Source organism: Hydra vulgaris, chromosome 02 (genome assembly GCF_038396675.1).
Source record: "Hydra vulgaris chromosome 02, alternate assembly HydraT2T_AEP".
In the NCBI taxonomy this organism is placed as follows: Eukaryota; Metazoa; Cnidaria; class Hydrozoa; order Anthoathecata; family Hydridae; genus Hydra; species Hydra vulgaris.
This window is the reverse complement of record NC_088921.1, coordinates 15,497,477-15,522,249: the sequence shown is the minus strand read 5'-3', so window position 1 is coordinate 15,522,249 and position 24,773 is coordinate 15,497,477. Positions and strand designations below refer to the sequence as shown.

General features: G+C 28.2%; 3 protein-coding genes across 4 annotated transcripts in view; all 3 read left to right on the top strand.

Moving 5' to 3' along the window:
* LOC101238783 (doublecortin domain-containing protein 1) overlaps positions 1 to 6,276 on the top strand; it is a 76,030-nt gene extending 69,754 nt beyond the window's left edge. For both annotated transcript variants that reach the window (XM_065790196.1, XM_065790195.1), the window contains exons 32-35: positions 31 to 105; positions 5,437 to 5,512; positions 5,611 to 5,861; positions 6,072 to 6,276. In XM_065790196.1, coding sequence (XP_065646268.1) covers positions 31 to 105; positions 5,437 to 5,512; positions 5,611 to 5,861; positions 6,072 to 6,206 — 537 coding nt within the window. In that variant the 3' untranslated portion in view covers positions 6,207 to 6,276. The remainder of the gene's footprint in view (positions 1 to 30; positions 106 to 5,436; positions 5,513 to 5,610; positions 5,862 to 6,071) is intronic.
* A 1,624-nt stretch (positions 6,277 to 7,900) lies between these two features.
* Positions 7,901 to 10,206, top strand: LOC100199468 (serine/threonine-protein kinase greatwall). The gene has a single exon (XM_065790197.1). It carries the CDS (start codon positions 7,933 to 7,935, stop codon positions 9,934 to 9,936), a length of 2,004 nt encoding a protein of 667 aa, XP_065646269.1. The 5' UTR covers positions 7,901 to 7,932; the 3' UTR covers positions 9,937 to 10,206.
* Positions 10,207 to 12,659: 2,453 nt separating this feature from the next.
* On the top strand, positions 12,660 to 24,160 carry LOC100214979 (plancitoxin-1). Its single transcript, XM_065790193.1, has 5 exons — positions 12,660 to 12,803; positions 13,044 to 13,285; positions 13,561 to 13,854; positions 20,081 to 20,424; positions 23,860 to 24,160. Exons 1-5 carry the CDS (start codon positions 12,706 to 12,708, stop codon positions 23,959 to 23,961), a joined length of 1,080 nt encoding a protein of 359 aa, XP_065646265.1. The 5' UTR covers positions 12,660 to 12,705; the 3' UTR covers positions 23,962 to 24,160.
* The last annotated feature ends 613 nt before the right edge of the window (positions 24,161 to 24,773 follow it).

Genomic DNA, 24,773 nt, shown 5'->3' with positions numbered 1-24,773 from the left:
TTTAATAAATATGTATATATTTTTTTGTAGCTTCTATCTATTGCAACAACTAAATTAAATCTTCCAAGTTGTGCAAGAAGAGTCTTTTCCAAAGAAGGAGTGGAGGTAAACTTGTTATTGGAAATAAAGCGAAAAGAAGCTTGAAATACATAAAAAATTAAAAAAGAATTTTTAATCCCATGATAATTATCAATATTTTCTTATAAAAAAATTTAACAAATTGTCAAATATTTTTAATAAATACTGTTGTTTATCCAAATCAATTATTAATCAAAACGTCATTTCGATAGGAGGAAAAATACTCAGATCGATAAATGGCATACAAATGAAATTAGAAAAATATAAGAACACATATGAAATTAGAAAAATATAAGAAAAATATAAGAATACATATGAAATTAGAAAAATATAAGAAAAATATAAAAATACATATGAAATTAGAAAAAAAATTCTTTTTTGTTTAAGTAAAAATAAGTTTCAAAATATATTATAAGGCGACCAAGTTGTTCTTTTTACAAAGGAGTTTCCAAAAAATCCTAATTTAATTTAGCGCTTGCTTTAAACAGGAGGACATTGGTCACCTTTTCTGTAAAAAATCACAGTAATTATAACAATATTTGTATAAAAATCATACAATTTACAAATACCAGTTATTTAAAAAATATTTAAAAGATAAATTAATTTAAAAATTATCCTGATGATTTTTAAAACCAAGTTGATTGATTTAAATTTATTAGATAGTAATACATGTTCTAAAGGACATGCAGGTCCAAAGTAATATTAGGACTCTGACAGTGTTCCCAACAACAATAAAATAAAATATACTAGAAAAGTTACAAAATTAAGAAATAAAATACTGAAAAAAAGTAAATGACAAAAACTGTTACGATAAGCATTTTTCAAAATTGAGTTAATTTTTATTTTTAAGCTTTAAAAAAAAAAATTATGTCAATAAATTCAATTTTATTTGCGCTAGAAAAGTTTATAATAATAAAAATATTCTAAAAAACATCAAAATATATTTTTAACAAAAAAAAAAATCCACATATAACTGTACTAATTGTAATTATTATTACAGTGGGTTGAATAAATATAGAGTCACTACTTTGTTTGCATGAAATTTTTGTTTTTTTCACAATTTCCTTTGAAACCAACTAATTAATACGATTAAAAGCGTATTAAATGTCTTAATTAATTGCTTCTCTATCGAATGGTATTTAATTGGAACTTGGTTATCTCTATCGAATCTCTATCGAATGGTTTTAATTGGAACTAGGTTAACCAGTCTTGAGTAGTTATTAATTTAATAGCTTGAATGTGCAATGTTTTGCTTAAATGTAAACAAACGTTGAAAAACCATGAGCTACATAATGATTTCAAAGATTTACCAAGACTTGGTAGGCCTTTAAAGCTAACTTCAAGAGACCAAAGTTATCTTTATCAAAAGGTTAGACAAGACCCTAAAATTTCTTACTGCGAAGTAAGAAATTTTAGGGTCTTGTCGGACTGTACAAAGATGCCTAAATAAGAAAGGCTTAGATTGCTATGTCGCTGCTCAAAAACCACTTTAGCGTGTCTCATATCGCCTAAAAAGAGTAAAGTGGTGTAGAGAAAGACTTCACTGCTCTGTAGAAGACTGGGCCAAAGTCATTTTCAGCAACGAATCAAATTTTTTTTCAAAAAATTTTTTTCTTATTTTGTTTATAAAACCACTTGTTAATAAAATTTAAAATAATTTAAATTATTAACTTTTTTGTTTGCTTTAAATTTAATAAAAAACATTTAAAAAATCATTAAAAATCAACTGACTCTATATTTATTCCAATCCGCTGTATTATAAATTGAATTGATATATTAAATATAAATTTATTACCATTTACAACATCATACCTTAAGCTATTCAGAATATTAACAACTCTGAGAGAAAAAGAATATTTATTTATTAACATTAGGAATATTTATTAACATTAAGTTATACAAATTAAAGTTGACACTTTAATTTTTGTAACTTAAGTTTATGACCTTGAGTATATACAGTTGTTAACTTAAAAGAAATTCAATACATGACAAGTTTAATGTTCAGAATTTATAACATAAAATTAACTCTTAATTTAGACAACGAATTTCAAGTTTCAAATTAAGTATTAAAAGTCTGTTAAAATATTTAATTTTTAGTTGTTTTTTTTTTAACATCTTCGCTCCCAACAAGGCTGCAAGCAACCACTAATTAAAGTTGGAAGTTACTGGATGAGAAAAGACGAAGTTTGTAGAGCAGTTATCTTGCTCTACAATCTTCGTCTTCGTATTGACGGACAACTTAAAGGATTACAAATTATATGAATCAGGAAAGCAAAATGAAAAAAGCGAATTCCAAAGAGCTGATGTTCGAGGAAAAAAACTAGACAAATAAGCGTTTTTAGAGCACTTAGGAACAGCCACAGAAAAAGGATGAGACTTAATTGAATGACGAGTAACACGAGAATGAATTTTATTAAATGGCACAAGAGACGCTAGCTCTTTAGAGCAATGCCCATTGTAGTATTTGTAGAAAAGAGAAAGAGAAGCAACATTACTTGATAATGGTTGGAGGTTGACTGCAATAGCAGGTCCAACTATGTTTACAATGTGTTTTTGCATCTTGTCTGAAAGAGAAAGGGCATCATTAAAAGATCCGCCCCAGATATGGCAACAGTATTCTATACTAGGCCGGATTTGAGATTTATAGAGATAAAGAATAGAATTGCGTTAAAATTTGGCGTTAGACAAAACTTTTTTACAATTGTTTCTAGCAGTAATAAACAGACGTCTGTTTTCTGGAGAATTTTTTTGCTGATAAATATAGAAGTAATGGTTTGGATTGGCAATCGCAGCAGCACAGTGTGAGGAAAACCATGGAGGAGAGTGAGGCTTGACCTGGAATTGTCCAGAGGGAACAAAAGATTCCATGCCAGCCTGAATCCACAAAGTTATGTAAGAAGCACATTTGTCAACAGGAAGACTAAAGATTTCTACTCAAGGGCCATCACAAAGAAAATCACAGATAATAAGGGGATTCAGGTGATGAAGAAGAATGAGATATTAGTTTTAGAGTGATCAAACTGTGATCAGAAGCACCTAAGGGTGAATATGGAGAAACTGAGCATTGACTAGGATCAGAAACAAGACATAAGTCGAATAGAGAAGGTAATTGATTCGGATTGTCTGGAAAGCTAGTTGGAAAGTTGACTAATTGAGTTAGGGATTGAGAAAGGCAACAGTTGTGGGCTTTAATGCCTGCAGAGTCACTGACACTAGAGTCAAGCCATTCAGAGTGGTGAGCATTAAAGTCACCAACAATAACTATATTAGCTGATGGGTACAGAGAGAGGGCTTGGTCAATATGATCAGAAATAACGTCAAAAAGAGTGCAGTCTTGAGATAAAGGAGAGCGATATAGAACAAAGAGAAAGGCAATAGAGTGAAGTGGTGATAAACGAAAGCACATGAAAGAATAGCCTGTGGATTCAAACCTAGTTTTACGACATATGGGTGAATTCTTATGTATGCCCATAATGTAAATGCCCAGGCCAAGCATGTGACTATTGGAGTCTTTACGAATTAAAGGATGATAACCAACAACACTAAGATTGCAAGATGAGACAGCTGAACTCAAATTAGTCTCACAAAGAGCAAGTAGGTCTGGTAAACTTTGCAAGAGATAAGACTCAACAGAAGAAAAGTTACTTCGAAGACCACGAATATTAGTGAATGATAGGTTTAGGGAACTTTGTGATGATGATGATTTTTTGTGTTTTATAGTTTTTGGTACTTTATTCATTTTTAAATTTGATTGAAGAACTTGACTCAAAGCATAGAGAGTACTCAGAACACTGTTTAATAGCCCAAGCAATTGCCTCATTTTTATTAATAAACCCTAAAGCGTAACAAAGGGCTCCAAATGTGGCCTCCGCAATGCACACCAAAAGTACAAACAGGGACACCATCCATGCGCAACATGGCACTGTTAATACTTTGATATTTTTCAGCTGTTGATGGAATCAGCCTCTCTGAGAGCTACCACAGAGTTTGGGAAACCTGACTACCAGCCGGCCTCAGAACCATAAAGCTGAGTTTTAGAGCTGTACCCTCATTAGGAGATAATAGAATGAGTTGCCTAGTCATAAAAACAGAGACACAAGCAAAACCCGTGCATTGAGTCAAGAAGATCCAGCATTCAACATCCTAAACTTGAAACAATGTACTAAAATTACATCTGCACCAGCCTAATAGATGAAGAAGGGGTGCGAGGCTGGTCAACAGATAGAATCTGTTTACCCCTTAAGTCTTTGCCTAGGAGGCCTTCTGTAAGACAGTAGCCGGATGCATTTAACATCTGCCCAAGATGAGTATTTTTATCGAGACACCATCTCTAGCCTTTACTCAATCAAGAGCCAAGGTGTTTTAAGTCAGAGTTGACATCTCCTAGCCTTTGCCTAAAAATGCGTATCCTACGAGGCAGCAGGACGTCAAACAGATTGTACTGGGTTACATGTTACCAGTAGCAGGATAACCAGACATGTACTTAAGTTTGCAATTGAAACTTTACTTATGTTTGCAAGTTTACTTTAATGTAAGTTTGCTAGTTTCTTAGTAAAACAAGTTCATCCAAAGTTTTTTTTGATTTTTTGATTGCATTTAATTCAGCGCAGTGTGGTGACTAGAATGGAGAGCAATAATCTAAAATTTTTTGTAAGTCTTTTATGATAAGACGTTGACGTAAGTATTAAATATGCTCTGGTGTTTGCTGCACGGAGAACATTTGTGTAATTTATAAAAGAGTTCATAGCCATGCCAAGTCTTTTGGATTTTTAGACCTTGATGCGCTACTATAAATATATTATTTTATTTTAATTGTATTATGAATATTTTTTTGGGCTTTGTGAAAAATTATACCAATAAATATGATTTGCTGATTGTGGGAGAAAAAAATTCTTACCTATAAAAAAAAAAAGTAAGGTTTTATGTCTGTAGATTGCAGGTTATGTTATATAGACTCCGAGAACCAAAATAAAATGAAAAAAGAGAAATCAACTAAAATGACAGTTTGGTTTTTATTGATACTTATTATTTAGTTTTATTATTATATATTTATTATTTATTTTTTTATTATGTATTTATTATTTATTTTTTTATTATGTATTTATTATTTAGTTTTTTATTATGTATTTATTATTTAGTTTTTTTTATTATGTATTTATTATTTAAATTAATCTAAAAATTATAGCCTAATTGTTTTTGTTTTTTGAAATACATTTTTATAGTAAATATTTTCCTCAATTGAAGTTAAAATGAAAGTGTCACAAATCTCTTTTTTTTTTGTTGTTGTTGTTTTTAACTTTGAAAAGAAATATTTTAATGACATTTATTTTCTTTATCCTATGTTTTTTTTTTTGATAGATCTTTTCTATGGACAGCTTAATTCGCAACCAAACTATATGCATCAGTTGTGGTAATAGGTTTCTAAACCAAGATGGTAAGTATACTATAATTTTAGGCTAGTTAAATGTTACTGATAAAATTACAATAATGAAATTTAAGATGTGATTTTTTTGTTTTGATTTTTTGAAACAGAGAAAAAAAGTTTGATTGATTTAAAAGCAAAATGGTCTCGTTTACAAAAGAAAATGTTTTCGGAAGAAACTGAAAATGAAAGGGGTGTGGCAGAAAATGAAAGTGTTAAGGAAATAAAAAGTAAAAAAAGTGTAAAAAAGGTTTTAAAAGACTGTGGAGATGATGAAGACTGCGGAGATGATGAAGACTGTGGAGATAATGACTTTATAAATAAAGGCGTCGATGAAGAGAATCAAGATAATGAGGAAGATGTTTGTTTTTTATTTAATTTTAATAAATTTTTTAGTAAATTAAATATATTCAATGTTATTATATATGTTTTATGGTATTATATTTTTTATAAATGTTTTATATTATTTTATAAATGATATATGATTTATTATTAATGGTATGTGATTTTGTAAGTTTATATTTAATTTTTATTAATGCAAATGGTTTTATGTTGCAATCGGTTTTTTTAGGATACAATTTTAATGACTTCAGAAGATTTCAGTACTAACATTGATGACAGTGAAAGTATTGCAAATGAAGCCACAAAAAACCAATCAAAACTTCCCTCAAGCATTAGATTTGGATTATCTTTAAGAGTTTACTAAATATTTTTAGCTACTGAAGAGTTTATTAAACAGAGTTTTTTAGTTTAATACCGAAGAGTTTACATAAAAATGAGAATTTAAAAGAATATCAAAACTTAGTTCATTTACTTAAAAAAACAAAAACAACAAAACTACTCAAATAAAATTGAGTTATTAAAACCAATGAAAAACGAAATAATAAAAGTTTTAAAACGTAATAATGTTCAATTGATCCGAAAAATGTATATTATGGCAAATGGATAGATTTATATTTATGTTTTCTTTTGTATATAAATTTTTAATTAGATGATAATTTATAAAACTTTTTTACTTTTTATTTATTGAATATTTTTAACAAGAAAAATGTAAATTATTACCATATATGTTAATTATTGTTATATATGTAGATGACTATTATTATGTATTATATATCTATATATATATATATATATATATATATATATATATATATATATATATATATATATATATATATATATATATATATATATATATATATATATATATATATATATATATATATATATATATATATATATATATATATATATATATATATATATATATATATATATATATATATATATATATATATATATATATATATATATATATATATATATATATATATACATATATATATATATATATATATATATATATATATATATATATATATATATATATATATATATATATATATATATATATATATATATATATATATATATATATATATATATATATATATATATATATATATATAAATGTACATCTAAAAGGTGTTTTTCCAAAACTTTTTTTAGTTTTTTTATGTTTTCTTTTTTAAATTTTTTTTTACTTTTTAATTTTTAATTAAAGTAAAGTATATCAAAATTTTTTCTTTTCTTTCTAAAGTATCACTAAATATTTTAAAGGAGATAAAAAGAGATTTTTATTTACAATTTTAAGAGAAATTTTGAAAATTTTGTTCAATAAATTAATAAAGTTAATTATTTATTATTTTTTTTTTTTGTATTTAAACCTTTGGATTTAGGATTGAACACAGCATTATCACTGACGTTTTTAAGTAACCTTATGCTGTGTAGAAAGTAAGAGATTGACAGTATAATACTAAAAAAATACTGATATTCCAGAAATGCTTCTCTGTGGTACTTAACTAATGCTTCAGAAATGCAAGTCTGCACTGCTGATACTTCAAAAATGTCTGAAATAAATTTTTATATTTTAAAAATTAAAAGAATTTATTCATTTAAAAAATTTATATATTTCAAAAATTAAAATTAAAAAATTATAAAATTTAACTAAAGTTAATTTTTATATTATTTTATTTTGTTTAAAATAAGATAATAATTAATTTTTATTTTGAAAGTTTTTGAAATCTGTTTATTCCAATAAAATTCTTGAAAAATTAACTTTACAAAATTTAGATCTGCACTTAAAAACACAAATAAATGTAAACCTAAATTCACATTGTTTTATAAATAGGAATAAATATGATAATATAAAGTTCTATGCAAATAAATGAATTAGAAATATAAAACTTTCTGGAAATATAATAGAAATATTAAACATTTCTGGCATTTTGTTTATATATCATGTTTAGAATTATCTTATGATATATATATACATACATATATATATATATATATATATATATATATATATATATATATATATATATATATATATATATATATATATATGTAAAATTTTTGTTGAGGTAATGGCATTTTCTGAAGTTACAAAGCGTCATAAAAGATTATTTGAATTTAATAATTTATCTGCTGTCAAAACTCATCGAGCTCCAGGAGTTCAAGATTTTCAAATATTAAAACCAATCAGCAGAGGAGCTTATGGACATGTATATTTAGCTCAAAAAAAAGAAACTAAAAAGTTGTATGCAATTAAGTGCATGAAAAAAAAGGACGTTTTAAACAAAAATATGATGGACCAGGTTGTAGCTGAGCGTGATGCTTTAGCTTTATCTTCAAAGTGTTGTTATGTTGTTCAGCTTTTTTATTCATTTCAATCAGAAGATAAAATATTTTTGGTGATGGAGTATATGATTGGAGGAGATGTTAAGTCTTTACTGCACAACTTGGGATATTTTGATGTCAAAATGGCTAAAATTTATGTTGCAGAAGTGATATTAGCTTTGGAATATTTACATTGCCATTCAATATATCACAGAGACATTAAACCTGATAATATGTTACTATCAAGCAAAGGCCATATTAAGCTAACCGATTTTGGTCTATCTTGTGTAACTAGGAACAAAAAGCCAAACATGCTTGATTTAATTAACACAACTGGTACAATAGGTTCTGAAGAAAGAAATGTTTTTTGGAGAACACCTGGTCAGTTACAGTCTCTTACAAGTAACTTTACATTTTCTGCTCCAAAAACAAAAAATTATAAAAGATTTAAAAAAAGATTAAGTACTCTTCAATCGATTAAATCTGAAACAAAAAAATTTTTTTTTAGTCCTCCTCAAAGTTGCTTTAAAAATAATAGTGTAAGTACTGTGTCTCAAGAAGATACTGTGTCTACACCTAGTGTAAGTACTGTGTCTCAAGAAGATAAAATGTTGTTCGGTAGTTCTCTCTTCAACAAAACTACAGGTTTAACATCAGAAATTATTTCACTTGATTTAAACTCTTTACAGCGTAAACGTACTTACATTGAGTTGGATTCTTCTTTGGATCATGAGAAAGAGAATCGACCAAAAAGAGTGAGGATTTTATCCCACAGCTTGCCATTTGACACAGAAATATTTAATAACTTTACAAATGAAAAATGTCATGTCCATTTTCCAGATTATGGTCATGTTCATTTTCTGGACAGTAATAAACAGTTTCCTAACCTTAGTGATAAAGCAAGTGAACTACATCATTCGTCCAATGAACTACAAAATTCATCAATTGGTAATATAAGTGGTGTTACAGAGTTAACAGAATCAAGTCATATGAGTATTTCTTTTTCTGGAGATACTGGTCACCTGAGCCCTCATGTTTCTCAATCATACTATCAGTCTAGTAATGAAGTTTGTTATAATAACTTAACACCCACTACTGAACTTTCTTGCAATAGAACCAAGTCGATTATTGCAACTACCCCAGTTCAAAACTTGCGTTTTTATGATGGTAATTCACCTATACTTAGCAGAAATAACTATCAAGAATTGTGGGATTTAAAAACACCTGATTGTGGCTCTTTAAATCATTCTTCAAAAAAAACACCATTTCGTACACCAAAGTCATGTATACGAGGTGCTGCTGCATCATTTGGAAAAAATAAAGTCATAGGCACACCAGATTACCTTGCTCCAGAAATATTGCTTGGTCAACCTCATGGAGCTCCAGTTGATTGGTGGGCCCTTGGAGTTTGCTTCTATGAGTTTCTTACTGGAGTGCCACCATTTAATGATGATACCCCTGACTTAGTATTTCAACATATTCTTGATCATGATATGATTTGGCCTGAAGGAGACGAGGCACTGCCAAATGATTGTATAGATACTATAAATTTTATTCTAACTGAAGATCCTATTCAGCGTCCAAAAGCCATTGATCTTAAGACTTTGCAGTGCTTTTCTGAAATAAATTGGGCAAACCTGCATAATGAAAAAGCTCCTTTTATCCCAACTCCAGATGATGACTGTGATACAACTTATTTCACTGCAAGAAATCTAGCTACTCATTTGAAAATGTCCAATTTTATGACTTGACAAGAACTTCTATTATAATTTTTTTTTTTTTTAATTTTTTTAAATCAGAAAAAAATAATTCAAACTATTTAATTAAGCAATCTAATATTTTCTTTAAGTTTTGATTTTTTAAATATCTATAAATTTTTGATCTATTTTCCTATTTTTGTTTAAAACCAAAGGTTTTAGTAGAAAACATAAGTGTATTTACTATATAAGTATGTTTGTATTTATATATTTTTAATGTTGCTTGTACATACCTGAATTATTTAATAGAGCTAAACTTTTTGATAAGTTGTTAAAATTTCAATGAATGTTTAACAAATTTTTAATCAATAACATGTTTAAAAAAATAGTATTTAGTTGTTATATAAATATTTTTAATTTATTTATTCAACATCATTTGAATTTACTTTTGACATTCAACTGCAGCACAAAATGCTGTTCAAATCTGCATATGAATATTGTATTGAATATTATAGTATATAGTTTTATATATATATATATATATATATATATATATATATATATATATATATATATATATATATATATATATATATATATATATATATATATATATATATATATATATATATATATATATATATATATATATATATATATATATATATATATATATATATATATATATATATATATATATATATACAGTATCGGACAAAACGAGTGCAACCAAATAATGCTAATTTAGTTACTTTATATAAAAGTGCTGCATTTTTTCAATTTAGAGAAATAACTATGTAACTGTTTAGAGACAAAGTTCTTCAAGTTTTATTCATCACAAAGTTTATTATTTGTACGCGAAAATTAATAAATTAATCAAAAGTATTAAAAAAAGTTGATTTCCTTCTGGACAAAACAAGTGCAACTCTACAAAATGTTGACCAAGCTGTATTTCGCTATCAATATTTCGTGGTGAATCCTTTGTTGTCGATCACAGCCTTGCATCTTTGAGGCATAGATTCGATCAGGTGATCAATGAAACTTTGTGGAATCGCTGCCCAGGCCTTTTGGATTTGTTCAAACAGTTGATCCTTATTACGAACACCTTCACGATTAATTCTGCGGTTGACGATCTCCCACAGGTTCTCGATAGGGTTGAGATCCGGAGATTGAGGCGGCCAATCCATCACCGATAGGTGGGTGTCTTGAAACCACAGCTTGACTACTTTTGCAGTGTGTTTCGGATCGTTGTCTTGCTGAAAAACCCATTTTATTGGCATATTCCATTCACATGAGGTAACATAACATCTTTCAGGATATTTTTATACATGAAACGGTCGATTATTCCATCGTTTCGATGTATTGGACCTAGACCGTTAGCAAAACCCCCCCCCCCCCCAGACCATTACATTGCCTCCACCATGCTTCACGGTCTTATGGCAGTAACGTATATCGAGGCGTTTTCCGGCCGGTTGACGTACACGGCAAATGCCATCGCTCCCAATGATGTTGAACTTCGATTCATGACAGGAAGTCTTTTCTTCTGGTTTTTTAGTGAAATCAGCGGTTTCTTTGCAGGGCGTCGAGAAAACAATCCGGCTTCAATAGCACGTCGTCTGATTGTTCGGTCCGATACAGGCAGCTCTAATTGCTTTTGTATCTTGACTGATGATATCCAGGGATCCTTCTTGACGGATCTGATGATCATAGAATCCTTTCTAGAAGTGGTGGAACGCGGTCTTCCACCTTTGTTATCTGCTGCCAACTTCCCCGTAGAACGATATTTGAAACATAGTCTTGATACGATCCATTTTTTCACGCGGTATTTATCACAAATACTTTTTTGTGACATTCCGCTTACGTAATCGCCAATAATTTTCTTTCTTTGTTCCAATCCAAGTCTGTCGGGAGCCATTTTTGCACTTGAAGTCATAAAAATAATAAAAATAAATAATCATGCTTCTCAAGGCTTACCGTGTTACATTTACCTTGTGATGATACAATAATGCTCTGTGGAACACAACGTCTTGGTTGGATGTGGACTGTATTGATGTAATGAAACACTTGTTGTATTTCACTTCTTGTATTGATGTTCTTCAATAAAACACTTTGATAAAACTCACTTCGATAAACTGTCTTGATAATACTGACAGATTGACTTCCATATACTGACTGAATTACATGTCGATTTACATGTCTCTTATATAGTAAAATGAACCTGTGTGAACCTGTTCTGGAAGATTCTAGATGCTTCTTTTCGATGCTTCTGGAAGCTTCTGGATGCTTCTGAATGTTTCTGGATATTTCTGGATGCTACTGGATGCTTCCAGATGCTTCTTCTGGAAACTTCTGGAAGCTTCTGCATGCTTCTGGAAACTTCTGGATACTTCCTTTAATTATTAAAAAACTTCCGTGACGTTGACACGGACCAGACTTAAGAAAATGAAACAAACCAAAAAAGTTGCTCTTGTTTTGTCCGGTGCAAAATGGCACTTGTCAACGAAATTCTGCCTGTGTGCTGTCACCTGTCAGCTGATTGCTCATGTCATGGCATGCTATGACTCCAGACTCCTGTTTGCTGTGGTAGTATAGTTTGTTTCGTTTTTAGGAACACTTTTTAGCATTATTCGATGTTGGTTGCAAATGTTTTGTCCAATACTGTATATATATATATATGTATGTATGTATAAATACGTGTATATATATATATCTAGAGAGAGAGAGAGAGAGAGAGAGAGAGAGAGAGAGAGAGAAAATATAAATACATTAAATAAAGTATGGCATTTGCTACATTATTTATAGATAGAAAGTAGATTTGTTTCAATGAAAATGTGGCAAATTTTTTCTTTCCTGTGTTTTTTTCTAACTACAGCATCTGGAAAGTTGTCATGCATTGATGACAATGGGAATGCTGTTGACATGTAAGTTTTTTTAAATATTTTGTTTGCCAACAATTTACAATTGACATTTTTGTGTTTTTAGTTTTTTTTGTATTGTGTTAAGTATTATGTTCTGCCATGTTGTTGATTTGTTATTTTCTTAAATATTTGATTTTTAATACTTTAGTTTTTATTTTTCTGGTTGTTTTACTCATTTTTGCTTTTGGTTGAATTTTATTTGTATAAAAAGAAAATTTTTCTTAACAATTCGTTTGTTTGAAGGTTTATTTTGTATAAGTTGCCTCGAATCAAGACTTACCACGTTCCTGATTTGGTTCATTCAGGCCTAGGATATGGGTATTTAGATTCACAAACCATGAAGTTTGCTTTGTCTTCTTATTCTATTGGCGATCAAAACAGTGCTGCTGGAAGGACATTGAACCAAGTCTACTCAAAATTTAAAAATAATGACAACACTGTAGAAGATATAGCACATATATTTTACAATGATGAAAACCCAAACGGTAAACATTGAATTTTAACTAAAATTCTTTTCTCTTAAGGTCCTCTTAAAAATCCTCCTTGAAATTGATCCTTTTAAAAGAATCGTTATTAAAATATTTTAATTAGAGTGCAATTCAACCAGAAAATTTTGGTATTTAAATTTTAAAATGATAGCAAGAATTGTAGTAAATCATGAGCCTGGGCCTAATGGTTTGGTTGATTCACCCTGTATCCATAGTTACTTGTAGTTTCAGAGATTTACTTTTTTTAACATTTTTAACGTTTAATATTTTAGGAGAACCTTTTTATAAAGACTGTGGTCACACTAAGGGAGCTGTAGCATTTGATCAAGAAACAGGGTTTTGGATGATAACAAGCGTACCAAAATACCCTTATGCTGCAGCCCAAGGTTATTCTTACCCAAGCACTGGTTGCATGTATGGTCAAATGTTTTTGTGTGTTACCTTCAATGCAAGTATGTTTGACACAATTGGCTTACAGTTGAGATTCAATGATCCACATATCCATGATTCAAATTTTCCATCTTCTTGGGAAAGTTTGTTCCCTAATGTAAATAAAGCTTTGAATGGTGAGTATTTTTTTAAATTATTTTGAACTTTTATGAATGATTTTGGTTATAATTTGAATAAATTTTCAAATTTTTTTTTTATTATAATTCTGTACTTTAGTTAAAAATATTTTTGTAAAAAGTTGATTTTTGTTGTTGTTGTTGTTGTTGTTGTTGTCTAAGGTCACATGACTGATCCACTTTTTGTAGGTTTCCATAAATTCTGTACCTTTTTATAGTTTCAATATGTTCCATGTTTCAATATGCCTCTATGTTTAAGCATAATGTTAAGTTATTTAGGTTAATATAATTGAGTTCAGGTTTTTAGATATGTTATGTCACATAAAATAGATTTTAGATGTCATATGACTCACTCATGTGAATTTTTGTAACAAAAATTTACATTGTATATATATATACATATATATATATATATATATATATATATATATATATATATATATATATATATATATATATATATATATATATATATATATATATATATATTAGGGTGGTCCTTATTCATTACAAAAAAAATTTTCTTCAGTTTTCTGACGGGGCACCCCCTTGAATGGTTGACGTTTATGAAAAAATAATTGTACTGAAAATTTTATTTGAAAAAAATACATTTTAGGGGTTCCTACCGCAGAGTTTATATCTATAAAAGTGCCCACAGAAGGCTCATATGCTCAGTATTTTACAATATGAATGATTAGGACAAATATGATCACAGAGCGCAACATTGCTTTATTGAAGCACATATAAACAACTGTTACAGTGTTACATATTGTAATTATTATTGTCCTTCTGTGTTGAGACTGTCAAAGTGACAAAAACCGTCTAGTTAGTCCATTGCCAGGGTGTTCTTCGCTCGATCAGGAAATCGCTGCCGGTACTTCTTTACAATTAAGAGAAGGCACTGTTTCTGCTCCTCATCGTTTGTGTGCAGCTTGTTGTATTTGTCCATTAAGGCAACTCCATGTTCTGCTATGTCATTCACAACTCTCATACTACTGACAGTGTTCTTCGACAACTGATAGTCAGCATCTGCAGACCAGAGCTTCACATCTTTGTTGAGGAAAGTTGACGGTAGACCAGTGATGGTGAAGAATCTACGACTGCTCTCGGTGACAAAGTCTTCCAAGTTCTTGGAGCTCACCAGCGTAGGATCAACAGTTATCCTCTTCAAAGAATGTTCTGCACCCGGTGCTTGCAGGGCACTGACCATCAGACGTTTAGTGTCATCGGAGACTTTGTCATCAAAGAAAGCCAATGCAATCAGTTCACAAATGTCCTAAAATTTTCTTCATTGCGATCTGAGAGACTGTTTGATTCTGTGCTTTGTATTTGTCGATCTCCTTGATAAGCTCGAGATCATCACGAGGCGAAGATGGCGCTGACGGCGCTCTAAACCAGGCCTTGACATACAGAGTCACTGTGAAAAGACACACGTCTGCTATTCCCTTCTCTTCTTTCTTTGTCATCTTGAACTGGCTTCTCAGCATCCATATTTTCAATGAATAAATAGCCTTGGCCATCCATCTGGCTCGATGCAGTCCTGCCGGAGCTTTGAATGAGCATCCTTGAGATGGAACGCCTCCCAGAAACATTATTGTCAGCTCTAGCAGTTCGCGATAATCATCACGAGGCTGAAACTGTTGCAGTTGGTTTTCAGCAAATGCAATAATTTCATTTGCAACACTGGAAACGGCACTGTGCACGATGTCATTCGAACTAGATGCCTGAAAGTTTGACCGGTCAATGATTTCCCAACTGCTTTGAAACCTTTTAAAAATCATGATGTCTGGACCCTTTGAAGGGCCAAGAGAAAGAGTAACCATTGCCTCTAAGACTATTTCTAAAGTGTGATGACGCCAAGCAAACCAGAGCAAATCTTTGTCAAACTTCTGCTCCAGTAGGATGCAAGCACCATTTCTTGGACCACTATTGACGGAAGTAGTGTCGAAGCACAGGCACTTGACTTTATCAGCTATGCCCCACGCTACAGTTGCATCATAAACAGCTGTTGCTGCAGCTTCTCCAGTTCCAGATGGCAGCTTCGGTACACAAAGAAGTTGGTCAACTTCTAGTCCAGACTCGAGGATTGGGAGCCGGTCCACAATTTTTTTGCTACTGATATCTTCCAGCAATTTCCCATCCCAGTGTATTGTCAGTGGAACTGTTGGCTTGAATTCTGCTTTCAAGTTCTCTGCCATTCTCTGCCTACAATTCATCCTTTCTCTTCGAATGGACGATCGATTGATATTAAACTCTGCTGGGTCATGACCGAGGTGCTGCAGTAACTTGTCATTCAGTATTTTGTGTGTGCCACGTTTACGTTTAGTTCTCTTTGAAGTTGTGCTTGATGATGGCTCACCAAATGCTTCATTATCATTACCAGACTCCTGTTCGCTTTCGGAATTCTGAAGAATAGCTTTCTCCTCTCTGGCCACTCTGTCCTGTTCTTCTCTCTCTTTTTTCTTCTCTTGAAGTTTTCTTCTCTACTGTGAACATCTCTTTCTCTTTTGGCCATGGCTTTGTCAACACTTCCCATCTAACCACGTCGTCCCGCCTCATGCCAAGCTAACAGGAACTCCCTGTCCTCCTGCATGCTAATCATCTTCATGGCGTCCGCATGAGCAATGTCAAAAAGACTCTCTAAGCCATCCTTCCATTCTTCTTCCTTCTTCAGTAGACTTTGCTTGAGCGCTTTGCTTTATTTTCCTTATTTTTCTTCAGTTTGTCATATTCATGGAACAGACATTCAACTTTTTCAACAACGTGTTTCTTCAACCGTGTCGGGATGCGGGCTTTAGCCCACACTTCAAGAACGTCATTAGTTGTTGAATGTGATGCTTCACGAACGGTCTGTTTGGTGGCCTCTTTGTTATAGAAGAAAAGTGCCATGACTTCCTTCTTTGACAGTAACTTTGTAGAGCTGAGAATTTCAGACATTTGGCCTATCAGCCACAACTCAGTTTCTCGTCTTGTAGTTGGTTTCGAAGTCCTACAGCAAGCATTGGCCATCTCCCTTAAAATAATAAATTTTATTTGTTGCCATCTAATTTAATTATTCAAATTATATGTAATTTCTAACAAAAACTTATAGAACTCAGAAAACTAACTGACAAAATTTATGTTATGCAATATAAATAAACAACAATGACATATGAAAACTCTGACAAGGTCTAAAACCAATAAATAAAATACACAATTATGTGCTTAAATGAAAAGTCAAGTTCAATACTATGGCACTCAGGCAATTGATATTAATTAACAATTTAAAATGGATTTAGCACAGCGGATCGGTCATTCTGTCGGTTTTATAATAATTTATTGTTAAATCAATATAATTTGGCAAATTAATATTTAAGCAAAAATAAACAAAGAAAACACTCACTTTTGATCCAGTATCCACTAGGTCAGATTCATTAAATATTATTGTTATATTGAGTGAGTGTCTTCAGTGTCTGATTACAAATGGCTGACAGCTGGTGAAATGCATTCTGGATATTTTAACAATAAATAAATAACATCATATTGATAAATTATGCAGGCGTTATAGTGTGCAGTGAAAGAGTTCACCAGCATAACAACTAGTGAAATGCAGCCACGGAACCCCACATGATACTTAACTATTATATATGTGGTAGGGACCTTTAAATGTTTTCAGATTTAGCTGATTTTTTTTGTGAATTTTTTATGCATGCATATAAACAAAATTCAAGGGTGCCCTGTACAAAAATCAAACTTTGAAAATTAAGGACCACCCTAATATATAAATATATATATATATATATATATATATATATATATATGGTTTAGAGATTTAGTTATATATTATTTAACTGTGCAAAAAATATTATATGAACAATTAGAGAATGTTTCGCAAATTTTTAACAATTTTCAAGAAGTGTGTCTTAATTGAAAAAAACATGTAAAGCCCAGAAGAAGAATTTTTTTAAATTTTTTTGATGGAAAAATAAGAAATGGGGCATTGAGGGTGGGTGGTTCTAATTTATTAGTTAGATCCAAAAATAATAACTTAAAAAGTTATTATTTTTGGATCAGAGTACTTTATCAGCAGACCACTTAATAAAGAGTTTGATACACATTACAAAAAATAAAACAATAAAATTTGTTAGAGAAAGCATATATATATATATATATATATATATATTAGTAGTAGAAAATCACTTAACAAAAATTTTTTCCATTTAACACTGTGTTTCATCAACAAAGATTCATCAGAAATCTATATATATATATATATATATATATATAGAAATATATATATATATATATATATATATATATATATATATATATATATATATATATATATATATATATATATATATATATATATATATATATATATATATTCTTCATTATGGTGTACGTATGTTTCTGGTATTAGTCATAGTCACTTAATAATAGGCAGTTGTTTCTATAAATTGTCTGTTCCCAATTTTGAACCATATTCCATGATGAAGTCAAAATTTTTTTTTTAATTGAATATATATTGTGATTTAAAAATTATATACAACATTAAAAATAATTTAAGAAGTTACATGCAAAGTTAAAAAATTTTCCTGAAAAAAAATTTTTTTTTATTTCTTAAATATTTTATCTGGCACTATTTTTCATCAAAATTTGTGAAAGATGAAAATATTATAATATGGATGAAATTTTTTTTATATAAGTTTTTAAAATGTGCACTTCACATTTAACATTTGACATGACATTTTTATAATTGGATATTGTTTATATATATATATATATATATATATATATATATATATATATATATATATATATATATATATATATATATATATATATATATATATATATATATATATATATATATATATATATATATATATATATATATATATATATATATATATATATATATATATATATATATATATAATTTTTTATTTCAATTCATTTCGCCAAGGCCATGAAGGCCACTACAGCTGAGGAGGCTGCTTTAGTTGTGATTATAACCTTTCCACTCTATAACTCTAAAAAAAGCCTGGCGAACTAAGCCGCTGCACAGAGAAACAAGTTGAGCCCAGTACTACCAGGAACTTGGTAGGGATTGAACTTGGAACTTCTTGCTTATGAGGTGAATGCTCTACCACTACACAACTACCATATATATATATATATATATATATATATATATATATATATATATATATATATATATATTTATATATATATATATATATATATATATATATATATATATATATATATATATATATATATATATGGGCAATTCCATTTTTAACTTACGTTACACTGGTAAGTGTAACGTAACTGTTAGCACTCTTTCTGAGTGATTTTTCATAACATTTATGAAAGTTATCGAATCAAAAACATTTTTTCAGCAAGACCAAGAGCAATTTTAAAAAGTTATTTTAGTAATACAACTTTATTAATACTTATTTGAGTCATTTAAATAAGAAAATCTTTTGTTTGTTGAAGTTTGTACTTACACTTAAGTTTATGCACCTTATTAAATATTTTTGACGTAAAAACTGCTGTCACAGTTTAGGTGGGGGTGTGGGTTCAGGTATATGTGATCATTTTTGACAGGAGGAAAGGGGTTAAGAATTGACAAATATAGGGTGAAGTGCTTTATGGATCACCCCCCCTTAACTGCATTTACAAATGATTTGTTTTACTAAAACAAAAATAAAACAGTTCTGACTAATTTTTTTTTTATATTAGGGGAATAGCAAATAAATCTTTTTTTTTTTGTCAAAATAAAAATATTTATAAAATTCTTATATTTATTTATGTATATTTAATATATGTTATTGCACTTGAAATGTTAATGCTGTCATTAACATTTTAAGTGCAATTTGAGGATTATTGCTTGTCAAATTGAATTCAATATGTTGCGAGCAAGCATTTTTTTATTGTTATTTTATACAATTTATTATGCCAATGTTTATTTATTAATTTTTAAATAAATTTCTCTGTTGTACTGGGTAAAACTAAACTATGTTTCTATGTATTTTTTGTTTTTTTTTTCAAAATGTCAAATTTAATTTGAAATTTTGGATGTGTTATTTTTGAAGACATCATAAATACGTTTGAAAGAATCAAAAGTATTTACATTATATTTTTTATAAGACATTGTGTTGAACACAAAATTATATATAAATCATATAACTACCCCTTTTTGCATATTTTTTATATAATTTATTTTGTTTAAATAAAGGTGACATGATCAAAAAATCACCATTTACAAACTTGGTAGAGTTGACATCTTTGGCAGGAGTTAAGTTTTTAAGCTTTGCAAAATCAGGAGGATTTGATCATGATTTGTATCGCGATTTTGTTGCTCCGTCATTAAAAGGCAATATTCTTACAGAAACTTGGCAACATGGCGATGTGTTAAATTCTTCTTGCAATATCAAATATACAGTTGAAGATATTATAAAGTTAAATGTGCAATTGGGTGATCTTGATTTTCCTTTTCCCAATTTTGATGATCATTCTAAGTATGTTGTTGGGAAAACTGAAGATTCCCCCTATGTTTGTGTTGGGGATATTAATCGTGCTGTATGTATTTATTGTTATTTTGTGTGAAAAATTATTTTTAATTCTATTTATTTTATGCTCAATGAACTCACTTTTCTTTTTAGTATGCTCAGGGTACCTGTGGGGTGCCTACAGGGTACCTACAGGGAACCTACAGGGTACCTACAAGGGTACCTGTGGGGTACCTCTTAATTTCATCAAAAGTCTCTTTGTTTCTAAAATTCATAATTTGATATCTTTATCTGAAGAATCTTTATTTTCACTTTATTAATTATTTTCTTAGTTTACTAATCAGTATCAATTAATTTTTAAAGTTATTTAAATTATAATTGCTAGAACTACATCAGTCTTTTTCATCTTGTAATAATTTTACTACATTAAAATCTACTTGTCAGCTAATTTTTTTGTGGAACCTAAAATTTCTTTTTATAATTTAACATCCATGGTGTTGTTTTGATGGGATTTCAGTAAAGTCATTTTCTTTTTTATATTCAAATAATGGAAGTGAAGCCATTTTAGATGTTCTTTTGGATATTGGATTTTTCTAACATTAAAGTGTTTAGCAATTTAAGAATAATTTTATATTCTAGTTTTTTATATTTTAAAGTAAGGGAGAAGGAGTCAGCTTTGAACAGTGGAGAAGAAAGCAGTTTTGAACAAGGGAGAAAACGGTAGCTTTGAACAGCTTTGAAATAATGCTCAAAGTGATTTAAGCATTTTTTCAAAAAGAATTATATTGTGAAGACAAAACTTATCTTTGCCGCTGTCCCTTTTGTTGGCATTTGTTGAAATAAAATGACAGTCTAGACGATTGGTTTGTATAATATTAGTTATGATTTGTCCAATCTACTTTAATGGCGGTGCTCTGTCTAATCTACTTTAATGGTAGCGCTCTGTCTAATTTACTTTAATGGCAGTGCTCTGTCCAATCTACTTTAATTATGGTGCTCTATCCAATCTATTTTGATAGTGGCGCTCTAACAAAGTCTTAATACCAGTAAAACTCGTAATTTTCAAAACAAGTCTAAAATTTATTAACACTTAAACTTCAGACTAAGTGGTCAAATAATTTTGCTATTATTTTTTTTTTAAATGCCATGGAAATTGAATCAATTCCTTTTTCTCTTATCTTAAATATTCAGTAATACTGTTTCGATCAAATGGGATACTAGCCAAAATTCGTAATTATATCAATTATGAAACTCTACTCAATATATTCTATGCAATTTTTGGATCACATCTTATGTTTTTGTAACAAAGTCATGCTTTTTTTAAAGCCATGCTTTTCTTCATGCTTCCATGTTTCACGCTTATTTATGGTTATTTAACCTATAAATATTATATAAAACAAGGCTTAAAAACAATATTAAAACAATATCATTCTAATTCTAACATTCTTTACTTTTTATCCAAAATATTCAAATTATGTTTATCTATGAATTTGTTTATTTGTCTGGTATCATAAACAAGTAAACCTATCCCATCATTCTTCAGTTTTTATACCACTAAAAAAAGTTCCTTTAATTAATCTCAAATTGGTTCGGTTAAAGACAGTAATAATTTAGTATTCATACTATTTGTAAATATCCGTGAAATGTAATAAAAAGCTTTATATATATATATATATATATATATATATATATATATATATATATATATATATATATATATATATATATATATATATATATGTATATATAAATATATGTATATATATATATAAATATATGTATATTTATATATATATATATACATATAGCTTTATATATATATATATATATATATATATATATATATATTTATATTCATATATAAATATATATATCTATATATATATATATTTATATATAAATATATATATATATATATATATATATTTATATATATATATATATATATATATATATATATATATATAAATATATGTATATATATATATAAATATATGTATATTTATATATATATATATATATATATATATATATATATATATATATATATACATATAGCTTTATATATATATATATATATATATATATATATATATATATATATATATATATATATATTTATATTCATATATATATTTATATTCATATATAAATATATATATCTATATAAATATATGTATATATATATATAAATATATGTATATTTATATATATATATATATATATATACATATAGCTTTATATATATATATATATACATATAGCTTTATATATATATATATATATATATATATATATATATATATAAAATATATATATATTTATATATATATATATATATATATATATATATATATATATATATATATAAATATCTATATAAAATGTAAAGTCATTATGTTTGGTCATATTTAGTATATAACATAAAAAGTGCAATTTTAAATACGACATAAGTATTCATACCTATTGAATTATTTAGTGCTGTAAGTTTATTTTTTGATTGTTTTTGCTGGTAAGTTATTTAATTTTGTTTGTCTACACTACAGACGTAAAATTTTAAATATTTAAATAACTTCTTCTGTTTCATGTCAAAAGTTTTCCAAAATGCCTAAGACCAACGAAATTAGTGTTGACGTACGGCAAATGATTGTTGATGATCATGAAAAAGGCTTTGGGTATAGAAAAATTGCTAAAAAATGTAATAAAAGCAAGGCAACGGTACAACCAATAATACAAAAATATAAAAAGACTAAAAGTGTGCAAAATAAAGCACGTCCACCAAAGACAACATCTCGAGAAGATAGGCATATTGTACGAGAAGTAAAGCGAGAGCCTGTTATTTCTGCCAATGAATTCCAAAAAAAGACCAAATGTATGGAAAAGAAAAGCAAAACCCTTAGCAAAGTTAATAGGGATGAGCGCAGTATCAACAAACAAAACTTCTTTTTAGCGTTGGAGGCAGCTTGACATAATATTTCTCCAAATTATTTACAAAACTCAGTTGTTATTATTCCTCGTCGCTTGCAAGCAGTTACCAATGCCCAAGGACTTCATACTAAATATTAATTAACAAATAAAACAAAAAACTCAAATATACTAAATAAAACTTTGAGAGGTATGAATACTTTTGACGCTTCCTAATATCTCAATTTTTAAATAATGTTCACTTTTTTTAAAAGCAAGATTTAATTTTTCAAATATTTTAGTTAATATTGTTAATAGTTGCTACAACAAAACATTTTTTGAATTTCAATTAAAGTTATTTTAATCAATTTGGTTTTTGTTTTATTGCTACTACATATTTTATGATAGGGTATGAATAATTTGGTCGCATATATATATATATACATTTGGTCGCTGTATATATATATATATATATATATATATATATATATATATATATATATATATATATATATATATATATATATATATATATATATATATATATATATATATATATATATTAACATATATGTAACATATTTTTACGAAACCTATTTAGCCAACACAGTTTGTTCGTGGTGGTGGTACGTTGTGCTTAAAGGACGTAACCATATGGAAAGTATTTCGATCGTTTGTGGTAAAAGATGAAGAGTGCAGTTAACGATTTTTTTTTACTTTTGCTGATTAAATTTTATAAAGAGCTTTTTTAACTGTAATACAATGTTTTTACATTTATTTTTAATTCGTTTTAAAATTACTGAAATATAAAAATGTTTATGTTATATAATAATAGTTATATTATGTTTGTAAATTTAAGATTTTTTTTATAGTTAATATAATAAATCTTTTATAGTTTTAAATTTCATTTAGTTCTTAATTTTATTTCAAAATTAAAGTTTTAAATTTTTAATATTATTATTATTTCATATTCCACGAGCACCGATAATATTTTTTTTTTACTGATAGTTATAATTATTGATATAATATTGCTTTTACTTTTTTTGTTATTTACAAATTTTCTATTGACAATAAATTTTATATAAAATATAGATATAAAAAATAAGTTTTTACAAATCAATTATTTAATTTTTATACTATAATACATAAAATATAACACAAAATGCATTATATTTTTTCACGCAAATAAATAATTAAAAATTGCGCAAAATACATTTCTGTAAATAACTGCGCCCCCATGTTTAGCTCGGTAAAAGTAAGTATCCTCTTTTAGGTTCTTATAAAGCGGATGTCTTTAGTTCAAAGCGGATTTTTGTCTTTTGTAAAAAAGGAATGAGCATGTCGAAAACGCGTATTTTCGAATTTTATTTTGAAATGATTGTATACCGTAAAATTGTTTAAGTTAGGTCGCATAAACCTTGAACATTCTTTTACCGTAAAATTGTTTAAGTTCGGTCACATAAACCTTGAACATTCTAAAATTTTTAGTGCCCTAGGCATAAAAACTTTTGGGGC

Excerpts from the sequence above, each read along its gene's own strand:
- LOC100199468 (XM_065790197.1), top strand. The coding sequence starts at position 7,933 with ATGGCATTTTCTGAAGTTACAAAGCGTCATAAAAGATTATTTGAATTT.
- LOC100214979 (XM_065790193.1), top strand. The coding sequence starts at position 12,706 with ATGAAAATGTGGCAAATTTTTTCTTTCCTGTGTTTTTTTCTAACTACA. Across the intron at positions 13,855-20,080 it reads TGTAAATAAAGCTTTGAATG|GTGACATGATCAAAAAATCA; the intron begins GTGAGTATTTTT and ends GTTTAAATAAAG. Across the intron at positions 20,425-23,859 it reads TTGGGGATATTAATCGTGCT|CCAACACAGTTTGTTCGTGG; the intron begins GTATGTATTTAT and ends AAACCTATTTAG.